General features: G+C 35.2%; 1 protein-coding gene across 1 annotated transcript in view; it reads left to right on the forward strand.

Moving 5' to 3' along the window:
- Positions 1-16,992, forward strand: part of LOC100915525 (sodium-coupled monocarboxylate transporter 1) — a 41,244-nt gene extending 24,252 nt beyond the window's left edge. Inside the window, exons 11-15 of the mRNA XM_031940135.1 lie at positions 3,439-3,525; positions 9,721-9,926; positions 10,619-10,722; positions 15,263-15,342; positions 16,870-16,992. Of these exons, the coding sequence (XP_031795995.1) occupies positions 3,439-3,525; positions 9,721-9,926; positions 10,619-10,722; positions 15,263-15,342; positions 16,870-16,992 (600 nt within the window). The remainder of the gene's footprint in view (positions 1-3,438; positions 3,526-9,720; positions 9,927-10,618; positions 10,723-15,262; positions 15,343-16,869) is intronic.
- Positions 16,993-17,217: the final 225 nt, after the last annotated feature.

The raw sequence follows: 17,217 nt of genomic DNA on the forward strand, positions 1-17,217 counted from the left end.
AAGTGATATAGTTACGTCTGTATTTATGGAAAATTACTCTTACTGAGTTATATATAGGTGAATTAGCCAGAGATTTGGGACAAGTAGACCAATTACAAGGCTTTTGTAATAATTTAGGTGAGAGATGAAGAGAGCCTATGTAAGTGGAGAGAAGGAAGTTAATGTAAGAAATGTTGTGGAAATAAAGATAGTATGATTTTTCAATTGAATAGACATGTAGAATAAGGAAAAAATGAGAAATTGAGTATAATGCTTGGGTTACAAAATTGGGAAACTAGAAGAATTTTGGTGCCTTCAGCAGAAATAGGGAATTTTAAAAGAGAATAGGTTTGGGAAGAAAGATAGAGTTTTGGCCCTATTAAGTTGAGACCTACCATGTTGAATTTGAAGTACTTCTGGGACAAATTATACCTTATATACTCTATTTTTGGTTCACTCAGGGCTGTTGAAATGCATTTTTATAACTGGAAAGCCAGTCCTGATCATTGATTAAAATTGGGGCCTTGATGCTAACATGAATCTTGGGATGGTCTCAGAAATTGCAGGTTTTTGTTGGCCATCTCATCATCTGTTTATTCTTCAGTTATTACCTCATTTGGGGTTTTCTTGAAAAAAATACTGGAGTGTTATTCTTAGTAGCATAACTTTGTGTCCATATTTATGACTAGTACTTGCCACTATTTGTCAGATATGGTCATTGTTAATTTTTTTTTTTTACCCTTTCTGACACAGCATCCTTTGCCGCTTTCTTCATCAACAGGCTATCTAAGCATAGTGATACCATAACTCTTGATTAGTCAATCATCACTCTCTGATTTTAACTTTAAATATTAGATATACTGCCTTCCTTTCTATTATTCTCTATAAGAGAATCTAAGATGCAAGATCATTCCAGTCCAACCCATATAGCTATAACCCAGTGGATACAATCATCATTGAACTTATTTTCTGCTTGAAGACCTGGAGTGAAAGCAACCTTACTACAATTCCATTTTTTTTGACACTTTTAATAATTAGGAGAAGCAGCAGGGGATAGATTTCTGGCTTTGGTGTTAGGGAGACCTGAGTTTAGTTTTGCATAACTTCACATATGCTTTCTTAGTGGGAGCTGGGTGTAGGGATAAGGAGGAGAACATAGAACTCAAAGTTTTAAAAACAAATATAAAAATTATTTTAAATGTAACTGGGGAAAAATAAAAAAGATAAAAAATTTTAAAATATTAAACAAATAAATTAAGCAGGAAGACCTGAGTTCAAATCAAGCTTCAGAAACTTCTTTGCTTGCCTTAGGCAAATCATTTAACTTGATTGCCAGTGGAAAAGGAAATAACTATTCCAGGACTGTTGCCAAGAAAACCCCAAGGACAGAGGTCTGTGGGATCACAAAGCATTGAGCACAACTGAAATGATGAACAACAATGATTAGGAAGCTTTTCCTCACATTGAATGGAATTGAATTTATAATTCAAAGCTTCTATTCTCCTCCTAATTCTGTTCTTGGAAATGATACTCAAGGTATATAGCATCAAAATCTCAGAGATTTAGAACTGAAAAGAATCTTGAAGTACAATTTCTTTATTTTTCAGATGAAGCATACATTATTCTCATATTAAATTGAGGGTCAGAGAAATTAAGTGACTGAGAACCACATAGCAAAATGAGTCTGTTAGTCAATGAACAAGAATTTCTTATATTAAATGCTGGAGGTATAAAAAAAAAAAAAAAAGAAGAAAACACTTCTTCTGTCCTTAAGGAGCTCACATTCTAATGGGGGAGATAACCTGTACATACAAGATGTAAAGAGCAGATGGATGGCAATCTTAGAAGAAAAACATTAGCTTGGAGGTTAGTGGGGCACCAGGAAAAAATCTTTTTAAATAAAATGGGATTTCTTCTGAGTTTTGAAGGAAGCAGTGAGAGCATTCCTAGTACAAAGACCCAATGTCATGAGATTAATAACATATAGTGAAGACTAGTTTAAAAATTGAGTTGGTTTGGTGCGGGAAGGGAAGGAACCAGTTAAGACTCTGTTGCATGAACACTGACTCCATCTTGTTCTGCCCCATGTATTATCCTGCAGGTTGTTTTTTTCTGCAAATCATTCATGAGAAACTAGATGGTATACAAGTCATCTATTGTTTCATAAATGCAGGTGAATGCAATTAATCATCATGTCTTAATTCTAGGAAAAGAAAGATCCGGAAACCTAATTACCAAGTTCCTCCTCCCAAGTTGACCGAAACTCACTCTTTCGCCCTCCCAACTTGCAAAGCCCCTAATCTTCCTGCAATTAGAAATCGGATCATTTAATTTTGTATTCTAGCTTGTATTCTGTTGATTGTTTTCTTTTAATTAATTGGTCTTATTTGATTGTTTTTAATAGATAAAAATCTGTCTCATTCTGTATTCAGGGTCTTTGGACTGATTGGGAAGTCCATTGATTTGTTTATTTTTCCTGTTTGCTAATAAGTTGCATTTCTCATATTACTTTCTCAGTTATTATTAGTTATCCACCACAATATGGTATTTTATATACAAGGAATAGCAAGTAATTGTAATCCTTTGGCTATTCCACTACACCATGTTGCCCAGAGCACACCATTTGTCAAATTTTCTGAGGCTTCATCATATCCAGATTTATTCTCATTGATTCTAGTGCCACTTGTTAGTTAGAAGCATTTATTAAGCCCCACTTTGTGCCGGGCACTGTGAACTTATGTGTCAGGATCAACATTTTTAGGGTATTCTATCATCATAAATGAGTTCTCACTCATAATATTAACTTCCCTGGCCATATTTCACCTTGGTCTCTTTTTTCCAAATTACCCCTAATATTTCTTCACCTGTTCCTAGACTTGGTATTTACTTTATTCATTGCCATAAGTGCACTGAAACCAACTCAAATGGAGAGATCTGATTGTTAAAGTTTTAGTGTGAATATTTATACCTCAGAAATCAGCACTTGATTTATTATTTTGTTGATGTCGAGATTTAAAGAAGCAATGAAGAAAATGTTAATAATGCAGTATAAACCTAAAAATATGTTTTGCATGCAGATATATAACATTTATAATCTCAATTTACATAAAGCATATATAATATAAATTGTTAAAATAATTATTTATGAAAAAATTTGTATGCAAATAAATTCCTATATAGTATAAATATATAGTGTGGTAATATAACATAAATATATACTATGGCAATTAAAAAGGTTTGAAAGACATAGTTTCTGGGTAATTTAATCATTTTATTAATACGGCCAATTGTTTATTGGATGTTTATCAATGAAAAAGAGTCATTTCCCCCCTCCCTTTTTTCCATTTTAGGAATGCCAAACTGTTAGTATATCTCTCCCCTTGTTTCCTCTCCATTATTGGAGACCTAGATTTTAATGAGTCTTCACAACTAATTTGTGACTTCTTATTTTGTTCTTAGGCGGCCATCAGTGTCTTTGGTATCATCGGTGGGCCCCTTTTGGGTTTGTTTTCTCTGGGCATCTTAGCTCCCTTTGTGAACTCAATGGTAAGTTATAAAGGATAAAAGTGAATATAATGTCTTTCCTTAAAGTGTGGTGGAAATTAGCAGTTTTCCTCACTGGTAAAAATGTAGTTCATGACAGCTCAAGTGAGTAGCTTTTATTTAAGAAATTTTTTTTTTAATCTTTGCTCATTCATTCATTATTTATTTTTCATTTTAATAGTATTTTATTTTCCCAAATACATGCAATGATAGTTTTCATCATTCACCTTTGCAAAACCTTGTGTTCCAAATTTTTCTTCCTCTATCTCTTCCTCTTCCCTCCCCAAGACAGCAATTAATCTGATATAGGTTAAATATGTGCAGTTCTTCTACCCATATTTCCATAGTTGTGATGTTGCAAAAGGGGGAAAAAACACAAGAAAGGAAAAACAAACAAACAAACAACAACAACAAAAAGGTGAAAATGTCATGATTTGATCCATTGTTCTCTTTCTCTCTGGATGCGGATGTCAATTTTCATTGTAAGTCTATTGGAATTGCCTTGAATCACCTCATTGTTGAAAAGACCCAAGTCCATCACAGTTGATCATCACATAATCTTGTTGTTCCTGTGTACAATGCTCTCTTGTTTCTGCTCAGTTCCCTCAGCATCAGTTTAAGCAAGTCTTTCCAGACTTTTCTGAAACCAGCCTGCTCACCATTTTTTATAGAGCAATAATATTCTATTACATTCATATACCATCACTTATTCAGCCATTCCCCAAATGATGGTATCAATTTAATTTCCAGTTCCTTGAAGTCAATGGCTTTTCTTGTAATTTAAAAATGTTTTTATTGACTCAATTGGGATAATAGAATAGCAAGTTTAGAGTCAGAAGAGACCTTGGATATCATATTAACTATAGGTGTCAAATATTCGGCTTCTTTCCCATATGCAACATATTTAACAAAATTAATAAAAATACAATATAATAAAATAATATCACATTTTAAAATTCAGTCAATCTGTATCCCACAGAGATCCTTTGTTTGTATTTGAGTTTTTTACCAATGATCTAGAACCTCATGTGGTTCATAACCCCATATGAGGTCTTATACCTGAAGGTGGGGATTGTGAAATTATGATTTATTATTAATAAATGTTTTGTTTAAATGCATATTTTATATGTCTATATACCAAGCATCATATACAAATTACTCAGGTAAAAAGGGGTCATGAGTGGAAAAAGTATAAGAAGCCATGCTATAAATTAGCGCTCTCATATCACAGATGAAAGGACTGAAGCTTCAGGAGCTTAATCAGTCTCCCCAAGCTTCCATATATAGCAAGTGACTGAGTGTGGATTGTAATTCATGTTCTATGTCTCTAGGTCAGCATACCTTCCCCTCCATTTCTCCCTTATTCTAATATCCTACAGGCACAAAACTAGCAGAAATCTTATTTATCACCTCAAAACATTAATAGTCCCGGTTGTGTTGTACGGAAAAAGTACCATTTTTTCCCTATATTTCAAGTATTGGTAGGTATTCGTTCAGTTCAGTCATTTTTCTATTGTGTCTGACTCTTTGTGACTTCATCTGAGGTTTTCTTGACAAATACATTTGAATGGCTTGTGATATCCTTCTCCAGCTCATTTTACAGATGAGAAAACTGAAGCAAACTAGATTAATTGACTTGCCCAGGGTCACACAGATAGTGTCTGAAACTGTATTTCAATTCAGATTTTTCTAATTTCAGGCCTGATCCTTTATCCACTGTGTCACCTACCTGTCCAGCTGCTCATAGGATGATAATAATGGTAGTGATTTAAATAAAAAAGAATTTAAATAATTCTTTGAGATTTGCAAAACACTTTACAAACATTATTTTGTTCTCAAAACATATTGATAAGGTAGATACTATTAATGATACCCATTTTATAGATGAGGAAACAGGTTAAGTGACTTGTCCAGGGTCACTCAACTAATTAGTTCCTGAGGTTGGATTTGAATGGAAGTTTTCCCAAGTCTAGTATCACTATTTAACAATAGATTTGATCTCTCCCAAACAGTTGGTGTTTGTTTTTAAATTCTGAGATGTGATGTCGTACTTTGTAAAAAAAGAACTATGAAATCTTGTTAAGATCGTATATTTTAAGATCAGCACGAGACAGGAATTCAGGTTAGGGGAAAATCGTCAGTCTTTATTCTCAGTGAAGAAGGATCGGAGGTGGAAGAGAATCAGCGATAGCAATGTGTGCAGCTGAGTCAAGAAGCTAGCTCGACCAGCAGCCACACAACCAGCAGCTCGGAGTCTCGAACTCAGCCCAATCTCTCCCAGCTTGTCTTCTTCCCTCTCTGCCTCCACCCACCAAAATCGTCATTTCCTATACAACACATCAGGACTTGCAAGGAGAGTGGGCAGGGACCATTCTTAATCCAATCATGTATATTAATAGAGTATAGCCCAATTACTATCTAGCCTCATGTACTTGGGACCTCAGTGCATCAGCTCAAACCTCAGCCCATTACATTTCCGCCTTCTTTTATTTTAGAACACCGTGGTCATGCCATCCCTGACTCCTCAGGGAGGTCAGAGCCCGAAGGGAGGTGATCACAGCCTCCTGACTTCTCAGGAAAGGCGGTGAAAGCACTAAAAAGGAGATGATCACGCCCTCCCTGACATCTCAGGAAGGGAGATGAAAAGCACCAAAGGGAAATGGAGGTTGCTAGCGGGTTTCTGGGCTGAAGGGTCTTATTATGCACAAACCCATCAGCATGGGAGGTATTACACAAGCACATAGCAATAACGCAGAGGCTATTAGGGATGACCCTCCCCTCAGTCAGTGCAGGCTCGATGTGGTGTAACAAACATGAATTGTACACACAAGTAGCAGAATAGCAAACAATATAAATCAACATGGTGTTGGAAAAGATCACCAGAAGTCCTAGAAGGTGGGTATGTAAACAACAGTCACACATACACCTTCTTCAGCAGCCAAGAGATAGTCTAAAACCAATCTATTGTCCATTGTTTCACATGTCAGGAAATCCAATGATCCCCCTGAGTTTTTGAAGTCCTGAAAAAGTCTTTTTATGTGTTAGGGAATCCAATGATTCCAGCAGATTTTGAAGTGTTGTAACAGTCTTATCATTTCTCAGAGAATCCAATGATTCCTGAGGGTTTTCAAGTCCTATGGCTCAGAGAATCCAATGATTCCTGAGGGTTTTGAAGTCCGACAATCTTTGATGTCCATGAGTTAAACGCCATAACTGCCACGCTCTTTCAATGGTGAGCACAATCAGCAACAGCACCACCCGATATTTCTTGGGTCTTCTCCTTTGTTTCAAAGGTCTGCTCCGTCTCTCTGCGATGGACAAGGCGAATATGGCTCGTTGGCACCCATCTGATTCCTTCTCCACTTGTAGAGATACAAGCAAACCCTCTCCCCAAAGCAGTTAGCCTATCTGGTCCTTTTCCATTCACCACTTTCTGGGTCTCTCCACATCACCTGGCAATTATCTAAAGATAGTGGAGCTGCTGACTTGGACACTGACCTTCCGTGGGTTATAAAACCTGTCAGCCGGAGCCAGTGCATCTTTGTCAAAAATCAAGAAGTTAATAGTATAAAGAGCTAGATTTAGAAGTTCTCTAGGGTTACCTGTGGCTCCCTTTCTTTTGTTTTTGGAGTAGTGTCTTAATATCTCTGTTTCTCCTCTCCACTATTGCCTGTCCTTGAGGATTAAAAGGTATGCCGTGGTGTGTAAAATCTTATACTGTGCACAAAAGTGTGCAAAATGTTTCAAGTATAAGCAGGACCATTGTCTGTTTTATTGCTTGTGGCTACACCCATAATGTAAATGCTTGTATGAGGAATTCAGTGACCACTCGGCTGTCTCTTTTTGCTGTGGCATTGCAAAAGTGAATCCTGAAAAGGTGTCTACCACAACATGGATGAAAGACAGACGACCAAAAGATTTATAATGGGTCACATCCATTTGCCAGATTTCATTGGGTCTCAAACCACCAGGGTTCTTCCCTGGGGGCAGTGTAGCAGCGTGGAAAGGAAGGCAAGCCGTACAGGCTTTTACTATGCTCCTAGCTTCCTCTTTTGTTATTCCAAATTGTAAACGTAAAGCTCGAGCAGCCTGATGATATTTAGAATGAGATGCCTGAGCTTCTTGGAACAAAGGGGTATTGACCAACATAGTTAGAAGGCTATCTGCCTTTGAATTGCCATCAAATATGGGACCTGAAAGTCCGCTATGAGAATGGACATGTAATATACAGATCTTACCTGGATGCTTTCTCACTTGCTCTTGAAGTTTCTTAAAGAGCTGATATATATTAGAGGCTGCAAATTTTATTTGGGCTGTGGCAATTCTTTGTACCACACCTACTGAATAGGCTGAATCAGATATTATATTTATGTCTCCTGGATAATAAGTAAGAGCTAGAATGATCGCGTACAATTCATTCTGCTGAGTGGACTGAAAAGGAGTTCTGACTACTCTCTTTATAGTTAGATCATGAGAGTACACAGCACAAATAATTATGTTTGGATGCATCCGTGAAGATTGTTGGTCCTTGAAGAGGAACTTTAGAAACTTTTTCTTCAAGAGTCCATCGCCAATTATGTAATAGTCTAGTTATCTTTAATGGAGACCCATGTAAAAAATTTGGAGCCATGGCTAATATGAGTCTTTAGCTAGCCTTTGTCCCATTTTAGCCAAAAAAAAAAAATTACTGGTTTAGTTTTTAAGAAAATAAGTTCCTTATTTGTCTATTAACAATACTCACCCAAGTTCCTGGTCACCGGAGACTTCTTCAGTCCTTGGTTCCCACCATTGGGGCCAAATGTTAAGATCAGTATATTTTAAGATCAGCACGAGACAGGAATTCAGGTTAGGGAAAATCGTCAGTCTTTATTCTCAGTGAAGAAGGATCGGAGGTGGAAGAGAATCAGCGATAGCAATGTGTGCAGCTGAGTCAAGAAGCTAGCTCGACCAGCAGCCACACAACCAGCAGCTCGGATTCTCGAACTCAGCCCAATCTCTCCCAGCTTGTCTTCTTCCCTCTCTGCCTCCACCCACCAAAATCGTCATTTCCTATACAACACGTCAGGACTTGCAAGGAGAGTGGGCAGGGACCATTCTTAATCCAATCATGTATATTAATAGAGTATAGCCCAATTACTATCTAGCCTCATGTACTTGGGACCTCAGTGCATCAGCTCAAACCTCAGCCCATTACAAAATCTGATCTTGAATCAAGTTAGTATTTCAACCAATCTATGATAAAATTTTCTAGCTCTGTCCTGGAATAAGATGAAGTCAGGAGAGATATCAGGTCATGGAAAGAATTTTCACTCAGTTCATTGGGTCAAGGATTTAGAGCTGGTGGGAGACCTTAGGGCTCATCCAGTCCAGCTCCCTCTTTTTGACAATTAGGGCATCTGAAGATGCTGAGAGAAGTACCCCATGGCCCAGCTGAGTTTGGATAATTGATCAAATATTGTCATTGACAGAGATAATGAACTTGAAAGAAGCGTCTGATTAGTGAGGGAAGATGAGTTTGCTTTTGGCTATGGTGAGTTTAACTATCGGCTGAGTTTTCATAGTAAAAATACTATGAAAAATACTTTTGGTCACAGGATTTCCAAGTTGGAAGAGACATCAGAGATTGTCTTGTCCAATCAATGTCAACCAATAGTTTCCTACCCAAGGAATGATGATCCAGTCTTTGTTTGCAGATCTCTAGTGAGAGGAACCCTCCCTCCCAAGGAGACCATTCATTTTTGGAACAGCTATTTTGTGAGGAAGTTTGCTTTTTTGTGAGTAATATTTCACTCATTTTCTTTCCAGTCCAAAGATAACTTTTTTTCTGAGGCAATTGGGGTTAAGTAACTTGCCCAGGATCACATAGCCAGGAAGTATTAAGTGTCAGGGGGCAGATTTGAACTCGAGTTCTCCTCAGTTCAGAGCTGGTGCTTTATCCACTGCACCATCTAGCTGCTCCCAAAGATAACTTTCTTGGTGTGAGATGCTGAAGTTCAGAGACATCTCTATTCTAAATGTTCATATGAACTATTAGTGTCTGACCTATGGTACAGCCTTCTGAGCTCATCTTGGTCTAATCATCCATAGTTAGACACACTATACTTTGACTCCAGTGTAGTGATGCATTTTAATCCTCTTCAGAAATGAAGGCCAGCAGCCAACCAATTTTCTGACTCTCAAAGCACTTCTATTTTTCAGGGCGGATTTGTAGGGCTCATGGCTGGATTTATCATTTCCTTTTGGATTGGAATTGGAGCTCAACTCTATCCCCCACTTCCAGAGAGGACTTTACCCTTGAGTCTCATTACTGATGGCTGTAACATAACTGGCTTCCACCATCAAGGGAACTGGAACACAACCACAGAAAGGTCATTTTCTACTAGTACTTTTCATAGTTCTGAAAGGTATTGAAATAAGTTTTATAATGTTTCTTTAAAAAAAAACCTACATGAGAGACAGGAAGAAGAAAGAAGACTTCTAGAAAGTTTACTGGATTTTGAATTAAAAGTCCTAGGTTTAAATTTCTGCTCTGCCATTTACTAGCTATGTAATGATGGTCACTTAAGTCCTATAGGCTTCACTTATGAGAGGATTGGACTCAATAATGTTTATGGATCCTGTCTAGAAATAAATTTATAATTCAAGGATATTTGCTTTTGACTGATGATGCTTAAATGCTTCAATAGATCTGGCATCCTATCTATATTGAAATACTCTAGAACAATACAGATCCCAGACTGTTCCTGCCCCTTCATCCTATTAACTTTTTATTTATTTGTTTTTTGCTGAGGCAATTGGGGTTAAGTGACTTGCTGAGGGTCCCACAGCTAGAAAGTATTAAATGTTTGAGATCAGATTTGAACTCAGGTCCTCCTGACTTCAGGGCTGATGCTCTATTCACCATATCAATTAGTTGCTCCCATCCTATTAATTCTTGTCTTTGTTGCCTCCACAGGAATATCCAACTAAAAGGAACCTTCCTCTCTTTTATGATTATGGGCATTTCAAGGAAATACTTGGGCTGTTCATTGCTTTGCCCAACTTTGCCTTGAGTCTTGGTCAAATAAATAACAAACATCCTTTTTTTGCCTCCTAGAACTCCCCTAATGGATAATTGGTACTCCTTATCATATATGCACTTCAGTACCGTTGGAACCTTGGTCACTATATTTGTGGGAATCATTGTCAGTCTCCTAACAGGTATCTATTTCTTGTTCCTATCCATCTGAGGTAACATTTATATGACAATTTATAGTCACTTCTATTTATTTTTACTACACAGTTTTGTTAGTAGAACATAGGAATTATTTCCTCCAGAGAGATAAGTATTTATTTAGAGCATACTTTATATCCTATAGTCTGTCAAGAAATAGTTATACAAATACAAGCAAGCGACATAGTCCCTACCCTAAAATATAAGAAGCTTACATTTTAATGACATGAACTGAATTAATTAATAAAACTAGGAGAAATTTTAAACAGTAAAATATAATAAAAATCCTAGCTAATTTGATTTTTGCAAAATGGGAAAGCCAAATTACTAGTATCAAAAATGAAGAAAAGAAAAGAAACTAAGGTCATTCTGAGAAACTATTTTGCCAACTGTACACACCCTCAAAAGTCACACAAGTTAAATTAAAGGAATGACTACTTAAAAAATGTAAAATACTCAGAATAATAGAACAAGAAATAGAGAATTTAGGAAATTCACTATTGGGAAAACAAATTGAATAAGCCATAAATGAATTTCTAAAGGAAGGGAAAAAATATGGGACCAGATGGATTTATAAATAAATGCTACTCAACATTAAAAGAACAACTAATTTCAATATTGTACAAACTTTTTGTAAAAATTGGAAAATATATCTATTAAATTCCTTCTAAAATACAACTATGATACTGCTACCCAAACCAGAGAGTCAAAACAGAGAAAGACAAAGACCAATATTTTTATTGAATGTTGAAGCACTTTAAAAATTAGTTATTTATTTAAATTTATTTTTAATACACATTGCTTTATGATTCATGTTGGGAGAGAAAAATCAAGAGTAAAAGGGAAAAATCATGGGAGAGAAAAAAAACACAGAAAAAGAAATGAACATAGCAGGTGTTGATTTACATTCTATCTCCATAGTTCTTTTTTTTGGATGCAGATGGCATTTTCTGTTCAAAGTTTATTGGGATTGCTTTGGATCACTGAACTCCTGAGAAGAACCAAGATTCTCATAGCTGATTATTACACATTCTTGCTGTTATTGTATATTTTGTATTCCTGGTTCTGCTTGTTTCACTCAGCATCAGTTCATGTAGATCTTTCTAGGCCTTTCTAAAATTAGTTTGTTCCTCAATTTTTAGAGAATAATAATATTCCATTATCTTCATATACCTCAACTTTTTCAGCTATTTCCCCAATTGATGAGCCTATCTTCATTTTCCAATTCTTTGCTACTGCAAAAAGAGCTGCTACAAATATTTTTGATGCAAATTTTTAAATAAAAGTATTAACAAAGAAGCTACAATGACTTGTCACAGAAATCATACATTATGACCAGATTGGGTTTCTATCCAGAATTTAGATGACAGTCTCCTACTACAAACTTAATTGACAAAATTCTAATGGTATGAGACAACACAGAAAGAAGAAATGGAAAGGGGGATAGGAAAGAGTAGGATATCCAAAAGGGAACAAGACTTCTGTGGAAGAATAGGAAAAAAAGTTCACAGAGTGGAATTAGGAGTGAGATGGAACATTTCTGGGTCCCCTCTTGAACTAGGGTCTGAAGAGTCAGTCTTCAATCAGGACAGTGCATCTGAGGGTGGATGTCTCTCCAGGATAGCAAGGGGGCTGCTGAGGAGCAGGAAAAGAAATCCAAACATGGGGTTGAGAGATTTATAAATGGAGAACTTGGGAAAAAACAATTTAAAGCAAACATTTATTTAGCACCTACCATGGATGAAGCATTATGATTGTTACTGGAAAGATTTAGATAAAACTGAAAACAGTCTTGCCCTCAAGAAGCATATGTCCACTTGGGCAAAAAAGATATATATACAAAAGAAACACAAGGTAATTTTGAGAGTGCTAACAATTGGGAGGCTATTGTAAAGGCTTCTTTTCAACTCATTAACCATTTTTAAAAGAGCCTACTATGTGATAGGGGATATTAAGGAGACAGTCCTAGATCAAATAAGCTGAATCATTTGAGCCAATCTTGGAAGTGAGCTAAGGGTTCTAAAAGGCAGAAAAATATGTCTTATCAAAACAACATTCTCTGATCACTTCAAATTTTTTTTGTTGGCTTGTTAAATGGCATGGTTTACTATATGCCATAATATAATTGGATGATAAAGAAAAATTTAAATAAATATCCAAAATTTTTTATATTAGGTTTTTTCTTTATACACATGACTTTGTTTTTTGTGGGTCCTGGGCCTGGGGTTTTTTCAGTGTTAGGTCCTTTCTATTCGTAAACTCAGTAATTCAAATAGTTTCAGAGAATTACTTTGTAACTTGTGTATGATATCACAGTTCATATTGTACAAAGGCAGGAATCAAACCCAGGCCTCCTGGGTTTGTGAATGATTTCCTTAAGAGAAGAAACTGTCTTCTTATTCTATTCATATTTTTAATAGATGGAAGAGCACTTCTCCTTTAAATGTTTCCCACCTCTTTGAAATAATTATAGAGTTATATGACTTGCATACAGTAAATGTCTTTGGTTGGATTTGAATTCATTTCCTCCTGACTTCAGGGCTGGTGCTCAATCCATTGGGCCACGTATCTGCCCCATAAATGTTTTTTCATTCAGTTATTTTTTATTCTATTCACTCCTCTATATTGCCATTCAGACAAGCATTCTAGTCATTTATTTCCTGCTAGACATTTATAGGATAAAAACTGGGCATTCCAATGAGATTTGATGTTTGCTACTAGCTGTGGAAGAATACAATGCTCCCTTTGATTCATTTCCAGAATGTCACCAAATGTAAAAAATATAAATTAGCATTCATGGTATTGGAATTTGTGTTTCTGTTGGCTGATTGCCTGTAATGCCCTTTTGTAATAGTCTATGTAATTTTCCTTCTCTTCTCAGTTTTATAACAGCACAAAACCCATTTTATAACATTTAATCTGAGTATAATCTCCATAACAATATTTATGGAATTCCCTTTTCATAACTTGATATAGGAAACGGGCTTTAAAAAAAATAGGCTTCAGATTTATGAATGTGAAAATTTTCTTTTCCCTGACTTTAAAAATTCCAGTTGAAGGGTGGAATCCTGAAGCATTGCTTATTCGTAATACCCGTGGAATTAATCAGATTGTTAAACAAACCACCAAAATCTAAGATTTCATTTTTTATTATTTGGGCTTCCAGATTCTCAATGTGTTATTTTAGAATGAATGGAGAAGCCTTAGCTCACATTTTCATTGAGTAGGTAACTCCAGGACCTATCCTGAGAAGATGGAAGGGGCTATCTTGGGTTGTCCAACGGAAAAGGAATCAGCTTTGTCTGCTTGGTCCCAGAGGGAAGAAAATGGGGAAGGAGAACTTGGCCTTCTTCTAAGTAAAAACCTTCTGAAAAGTAAAATCACTCAAAAGATGGATGTCTTATGAGAATCTCTGAAATGGAAGATATTCAAATCTAGGTTTGATGAGCATTTCATTGCAAGTTAAGGACTACCAGAACATAAGGGTGTACAGAAGGTAAATCTAACAGCCCAAATATCAAGAAACAAATTATACACACACACGCAATACATACATATATGTATAAATATACACAATGTACATATTTATTTATTATGTTTTATATTTTATTTTATTTATTCTATTATATATTTAAATATTATATATATTTATTATATTATATATACACACATATAAACATATATATACAAATATTTATAGCCTATATATAGCCAAAATGACTCATGTATACAAATAAATGTAATAAAATTTAGACTATGGTAATATAATTGAGAAGTTGAAATTTATTAGAAGACATCAGAAGAAGAAGATTTGATTTGCTGGGAATATTATGTAAAAGTTGCATTAGGTGTCTTTTGATATCTTTTTCAATTCTGTGATTCTGTGATGCTAGTCTTGTCTATTTTACCAATTTAGATTTTTTCTTATTCTGTCCCAAACTTTCCGACTATCTCTGAGACCCCTGTTTAAAAAACAAAACAAAACAAAAAAAACAACCAGAAGTATTAAAGTAACACCATGTTAGATTTTGTTGATTTCTTTAAAGGACTTTAAAGCAGTAAACCAATAAAAACAGGATTTGTGAAAATTTTTTTTTTTTTTTTTTTAAAAGGCTCAATTACAAAGTATTCCTGCTAGGCAAATTATTTTTAGTGATGTGATATTTCTAACTTCTACCAAAAAAATAATTTGGAAGTGTGCACTTGAGACAAAACATTCACAAAGACTTCAAAAGATTCCAACTATCCCATAAGTTTAGGGAAATAAAATAATTAAGTAATCCTAGAACTTCAGACAATACCCGGTATTGTGAAGTATCTGTACTTTCTCTAGTATGTGGAAAAACATCCCATGTGTCCTAGCATCCACATAAAATCTATAAAAACACTAAATAAGCTACAAATTTAATTTTGGAGTAGAAATTCAAAATTGGCTTTGTTTCATAGACTGCAATTAGGTTTTCTAAAAATGCAAACTTGTCTTTAAATGGAAAATAACGTCTAAAAATGCAAAACGATGTTTTTCAGGAGGAAGAAAACAGGATTTAGATGACAGTCTCCTACTAACTAAAGAAGATTTTTTATCTAACTTTGACTTTTTAAAGAGGGTATGTTGTCTTTCATTTTTGTTAAGAAACTCCTGCATTTTAAAATAATAATGTCATGATTTTTTCTCCCTTGGAAATATGGGGAAAAAAGATCTTTTGACATCTCCACCAAAGTCTCATTCTGGTGAAATGAAGGTAACCCTTGGAGATTAAAGACAATGCCAACAAGATGGCAACTTGGGAAGATTTTATTGATAATGGAAAGCTTGGTGCTTAGAGTCTGAAAACCAGTTTATCTAAGTTTATTTTATCATTAAGATGACATTTTTTTCCAGTCAACTTATGAAGTCATATATTAAGCAATTTGTGAAATCATATATTAAGTGCTTGGAAATATATGGCATATTATAGTGGAGAGAACCATCTTTGGGGACAGGAAAAGATGGACTCATGATGTATCCTGGAAGTGTGACCCTAGGAAAGTTTTAGCCTCTCAGTAACCCAGGCAAGTCTCTAAAACTATTAAGTTGCAAAGCAAATGGAGATCGGAATTGGTAAAGAGAGTTTCTTCAATATGATTCCCTTACACCAAAAGAATCGCAGTTTGGACCTCTCTCTCCAATAAATTAAGGGGAAGCTGAATTACAAATAGGAGAAATATCTCTTCATAAATAACTTGTGATGTTTAATGGTACATGACTGTTCTGCATTATTCCCTTAATAGAATAGGAAATTCTAGAAATAGGAAATTAGAATAGGGATTTATGGAACTTTTAAAAGAAGTTGAGCATCATCATAATAACAGGATGATAATAGGAGATAATTCCCCTCTTCTCCCTTCTATCCTTCCCTTAAAATTCATCCTCAGTATCTTTTCATGGTAGGGAGGGAATATGGAATTCTCAAACAATGGTATGTAAATTCTGTCCACTTAAGACTCTTAATTATTAGCTAACTAAAATGAGTTTATTTGAGAATTTAATTATTTTGAAAAAATGTCAATTTTTTTCTGAATTCGTCAAAGTTGAATAGTTGTTTAGTTTATACTCCACTCTCCTCCCAACTAACTATCTGATTTCACATTTTAAATTGTCCCTTGGAATGGTTTCGAGTATGAATTTGCTGTCAGATTTTTTTTCCCGTCATCCAAGTTCAATCTTGCTAAATTCAAAGAAATTCTTCATTAGAAGGATGGAGGTGATTTTTTTTTTGTGGTCCCAGCAGTTCACAAAGACCATTTATTAAGGCACATTAAAGGCTGAGATATGCTGGAAACAGTTCCTTCTAGCTTAAATTTTCAGTGGAAGAATTTATATCCTGGAAATGGATAGACTCTATAAACTGAGTTTTATTTATTGTTGACTGTCTTAAGGAAGTGGTGCAGAAAATGTTATTAATATTGATTAAACTTAAAAACCTGCAGTGGTACTTTTTTGGGTGGTGGAGGGAAGGAGCAGATTGTTAAACATTTACTAAGCACATCATTCCAGATAGAAGTTGCAACCTGCACTAGTGGAAAGAATACCTACACAGAGGAAAACCAACATTGCTTGAAGTATTGATGTAATCATTTAATTTTTCTTTTAGGAGAAACTAATTTTGAACCCTCAGCCTTACACAAAGGAAGACGGTGGAATGGATAACCCTACCTTCAGCTACATTGAAATGTACTCCACAGATGAGAGTAGAAAAATCAGTAGGCCATATTGATGTAGAATGAACTTGAATGCTGTGTTTTTTAAAAATATACTTTTCTAAAATTATTGAATTGAATTTAGATTTTGCCTTAAAATACATCTAGAGTTTGTATGTGCTTTTGCTTTTGATTTGTGTGCCTGTTTTTTTTTTTCTATTGCTTGTTCTGATTTTTAATTGAATTGTGTTTTTGAGATTTTGATCAAGTCTTGCTCTGTCTTCGCTTCTATTGTTTTATTG

Source organism: Sarcophilus harrisii, chromosome 5 (assembly GCF_902635505.1).
Source record: "Sarcophilus harrisii chromosome 5, mSarHar1.11, whole genome shotgun sequence".
NCBI classification, from domain to species: Eukaryota; Metazoa; Chordata; class Mammalia; order Dasyuromorphia; family Dasyuridae; genus Sarcophilus; species Sarcophilus harrisii.